Source organism: Pteropus vampyrus, unplaced genomic scaffold, assembly GCF_000151845.1.
Source record: "Pteropus vampyrus isolate Shadow unplaced genomic scaffold, Pvam_2.0 Scaffold258, whole genome shotgun sequence".
NCBI lineage: Eukaryota > Metazoa > Chordata > Mammalia > Chiroptera > Pteropodidae > Pteropus > Pteropus vampyrus.
This window is the reverse complement of record NW_011889039.1, coordinates 1,056,843-1,061,544: the sequence shown is the minus strand read 5'-3', so window position 1 is coordinate 1,061,544 and position 4,702 is coordinate 1,056,843. Positions and strand designations below refer to the sequence as shown.

At 50.6% G+C, this 4,702-nt stretch overlaps 1 protein-coding gene across 1 annotated transcript in view; it reads right to left on the bottom strand.

The window, feature by feature from the left end:
- The window catches only part of ADAMTS16 (ADAM metallopeptidase with thrombospondin type 1 motif 16), a gene marked incomplete at its 3' end in the record, with an annotated part of 116,784 nt that overhangs the window by 10,649 nt on the left and 101,433 nt on the right, over positions 1-4,702 (bottom strand). The window contains exon 18 of the mRNA XM_011374991.1: positions 1,042-1,228. Coding sequence (XP_011373293.1) covers positions 1,042-1,228 — 187 coding nt within the window. The remainder of the gene's footprint in view (positions 1-1,041; positions 1,229-4,702) is intronic.

The following is a 4,702-nucleotide window of genomic DNA, read 5'->3' as shown; positions in this document are numbered from 1 at the left end:
TGCCTCACGTGCTCATGGTAGGGGGCGGAGCCCTCTTGGCTTCCTTCCCCCAGACCCTCCTATATTTCACCAAATCACAGATTCTACTTCCTGATTCTCCAACAAAGCTGCATCCTCCTGTGCATCTGGCAGAATCCAGGTCTGTGATAATTCATTTTATGTGTTAAGTTGGCCGGGCCATAGTACTCAGATATTTGCTCATGTATTATTCTAGATGATTCTGTGAAGGCATTTCTATTTAGAAGTGGTTGACATTGAACTCAGTAGACTTTGAGTAAAGCAGATTGCCCTCCATAACGTGGGTGGGCCTCGGCTGATCAGTTGCAGGTCTTACTAGAACAAGGCTGACTTTCCCCAGAAGAGGAGAGAATTCTAGCCATTGGCCTTCAGACTTGGACTGTAGAACCAGCTCCTCATTCTTCCCCCTCCCCTCTACTCCTTGGCCTTCACCTGGGAAGGTGAGGCCGTTCCGGATAGTCCACGTGGCTCCATAAACCCAGCCCCTCGGTCTATCCACCCAACACACAAACAAAGAGAGAAAGCCATGTTTGCTTATTGCATTCATCTTATCTTATATGTATTTTTTGAAAATCAGTGAAAAGCTGATAAAGACATGACTAGTAAATATAAATTTTTAAAAAGCAAAAATAAAATAAAATAAAATCAGAGACATACCCATTTATTTTGCTGTTTACCTCTAAGTGATTCTCTGATATGGGTAAAAATAAATGTGAAAAAGGCATCGTGATGTTGAAAGCATGCGATTTTAGAATATTTACTCAGGAGAATTACTGAGAAATTTTAGAACTGGGTCCAAAAAAGGGGTGAGGGGAGGAGGAAGGAACGCGGAAAACAATGCCCCCGAGGAAAGGCGACCGAATGCACTTACGTATGTCTAGAGAAAGCAACGTGGCCGCTCTTGCAATTACCCTAAATGACACAGGGGGCGCTGGAAAGGCCCGGATGGTGTTCCTATCCTGTCGGAGAAAACGACAGACGCCAGGGTCCCCGGCGGAGGAGCGCGGCCGCCCGGGGCCGCACCGCGCAGGTGTGGATGGCAGAGGAATGGTCTGTCTCACGCGGAAGGGCAATCGGGCGCTTGCGGCCCCGAGGGACGCGGCTGAAGCTCGAGTCGCGGGAGCCAGGGGAGTGCAGGGCGTCTCGGGCCGCCTGGGGGCAGCACCCGGTGAACGAGAGTCCCCGGAGGAGGCGGAGGGGGCCCGCCTGCCTTCGGGAGTGTGACACGGCACGTCGTGCGCTTAGCCATGCCGCCGGCGCCTGGGAGGTCACACCTGCAGGCGAAACCTAGCGCACGAACACGAGTGTGCACGTTCCAGGGACTCGACGGTTCCAAATCTAACTGACGTTTTTATTCAGAGAAATGCACTTAACCCGAAGACACGCCATTTTCCTAATTGATTACCCAAATCGCAGAAAAGTACATTCATGAAAAAGCGCGTCATGACCATGGCCCTGGAAGATGCTGCCATGTGGACGGCAGGCAGCCCGTGGGCCCCAGCCCGGGGCAAGTTTTTCCGAACCACTTGGAATCCGCTGCCGTGAAACATTAGCGCTGTTACTTTGCCCCCCGAAGGTGGTAGGATAATAGAGGTGACGCCTTCTATTAAGATGCTCATTAAGCCCAAGAGTTGGCAAAGCTACCAAAAGGCCAGACGGAAAATTTCAGGCGGGCGGGCCACGTGACCTCTCGGCCTCGTGGTGGCAGAGAAAGCCACCAGGGAAGACTGCGAGCGAGTGTGCCCGAGTGTGCCCGAGTGAGCCCGAGTGTGCCCGAGTGTGCCCGAGTGAGCCCGAGTGTGCCCGAGTGTGCCCGAGTGCCCGTCAGAGCTCGGGGTGGGCTGCGTCGGCCTGGGGCCATGGTCAGCTCCACTGAGGGGCGATAAGATTAAACATCGTGCAGAGACCAGGGACAACGGTACATGTGTCTGGCGGGCAGGACAGCGTTCAGGGAGGCACGTGGATTTCAAGTGCAGCCAGAGCAGATCACTGGGAGAAATAGCACAAATGACCCCACTGTGGGACACAGACGTTAACGCCAAAATGACAGCAACGAAAACAAGCTCTACATGTTAAATCCTGACATTCTAAAGAAATAGTTCCAAACCTTAAAGAGGCAGAAGGGGGCCTACGTGGATGGCCTCAAATACCGGGACAAACCTCAGGGCAGAGCGTGGACTCAATTAAATAACAGCCTGGCCCCAGCGCTGAGCTTCTGAGAGCTACTCGCCCATTTATTTAATTCCCCTCACGAACCGATGAGGTGGTGCTATTCTTTGTCCCACGTAGTGGAGGATGAGAGAAGCACTCACGAGTCACGGGAGCCGTGTGGGCCGGAGTCGGGCCCGGCGAGTCCAGCTCCTGCCTGGCTTGGACCCTTTGCACGCGCACCCGGTGCCTGCCCCACCGACCAACCCGTTCACACACACGAATGCATCTAACAGCGCCAGGGGCGGGGGCTGTTGGAATTCATTTTACAGCTGAGGAAACTGAGGCACGGAGCTGGCGAGAGCCTTTGCTGCAGGTGGCACCCAGGCTCCTGACGGTCCGTCACACAGCTGGGAAGTGGCTGGGGCCGGGAGAGGTCACTCTGCTGTGTGCCACTCAGGGGCACGAGACCCTGAAGCACCGGCTATTCAGCTGGGAGAGAGCTAACGAGAGCTAGTGACCTGCTACACCCAGCTCCAAAATGTCCCAGGACACATGTATACATTGAGGAGGTTTCGTGGGCATTACCTGTCTTAACTAGATAGCCGTAAAGTTAGTTACGCGTGTCTGTTTGACACCCACGTGTATAGAATTTACCGCTGTAGGTAGCACTTGCTTATTGGTACTTCGTGGCTAGTGATCTGCCCGGAGAGAGTTTTGAAAAGTCCTTAAGGATTCAGTGTCTTAGCTGGGGCTGTGCTCTTCCCAAGTGGTTTTCCCGCGGTCATCGGGGCTGCGGACTTTCCAGGATGTCGGAAGTATCTGCTCGTGCTGCTCAGGAGAGCCGATTAGTGGTGCTCTTGGGAAGGCCCGTGTGTCTAACATGAATTTAAACATTTCACAACTGCAGTTCATTTTTCTTTCTTTTAAAATGAATGGCCTTCCCACGGGAGATGGTTTAGCGAGCATCTCTCAAGGGGCAGCGTGTGATGTAAGACGTGGAGACTCGCTGACCACCGTATTCCAGCTCGCTTTCTTTAGAGCTTCACTTTTGGGGAAAGAATGTCAGTTTCCTGTCCTGTTAGGGAAGTTGAACTCCCCACCACGCTTCCTTTTATGAGAATTTTAAAATGATGGCATCGCTCCTCCTACAGATTCAGACTTTTCTGGCATTTTGCTTTGTGGTTTCTTGGATGTTCGTTCCTAGGATAAATACTTTAAAATGATTTTCTCCAGACTCATGAGTCAGTTTTCTGAGAATGCTTTCCAGGTGGCCTCATCCAGCATATTGGACAGTTTGAGAGTTGACCGCAGCCCACTTGCATGGCCAAGGTCTGGGCCGAGTGACATTGGTCAATTTCGGCCATCGACAGAAGATTTCTGTACCAGAGTTGCTAGGAATCACCATAAATTCGGTGGGTTTTAAGAGAGACACCAAAGAAGCAGATCGAATCCATATTTTACTCAGATGAAATCTGGAAGGAAACTGACCTTGTGGACGAAAGCCACGTGACTATCCTGCCCAGAGCTTCAGGCCCTTTCTTCGCCTTCAGGTAACAAGGAGGGACAGTGAGACTATCCTGCCCAGAGCTTCAGGCCCTTTCTTCGCCTTCAGGTAACAAGGAGGAACATCAAGGTCACGCGGTCACACCAGCCGAGTCCACGAGCGAGGCACACTGCTTTCTGAGCAGTTAGCACGCGGAAACGAAACAAAACTGGTTATCTCGTTACCGTGCCTTTTCCTCCCTAAACTTATGAAAGCGGTGATGACAACGGAACCATCGGAAACGTGAGGCGTCAACCTCCGAGAGGTGTCTGGGAAGAGACACGCTTACTACGCTTTCCACAAAGTGACGCAGGAATCGCTCTTTCACAGTGGGTTCCAAGAATCTCTAAATCTTGTCTTTTAAGCTGCCAAACGGCCTCCAAATCGAGGTCCAGGTGTTAGCCACCGCGTGCCGCAGACAATTATTCTGGCCAGTAGAGGCCCCTCGGCCGGGGGACTGCCAAAAGCGTACAGTTAATGTTTTATGTTCGGTCATCTTTCCTCGGAAGGAGGGGACGTTCCATTCTCTGCAGGAAGGACTTAGTTCTCACTTTGGCACTTTGAGGAGATTAATCAGATCCAGGAAATGGACAATAGAGTATGTAGGACAATATTTATGTAACCTCCTGGCCCCCATGCCTGTGACATTCCTTTTTCAGTCGCCTTCATTCTTGTCAAGACATCCCAGATTAGTCATTTCTTATTTTCCTACTGTCTTAGGTACCCATTGGTCGAAATTTTTCCCTATCTGATGAGTCTCGTATATCAGTAGATATTGAAAGGTTTTGACACTTTTTAAAGTATTTGATTAAATAATATTGCCAGTTATTTAATTAGCTAACTAAATAATTATTTCGTTAAATACTGTTGTATTCTTTAGAATTGGCTCCCCAATGCAAAGCTTCAGATATTACATCACACAACTTTTCAGGTGAGTCACGTTGTAAATGCCATATTTATCTACTGCTTTTAACGGCAAGGTGAGGGGGT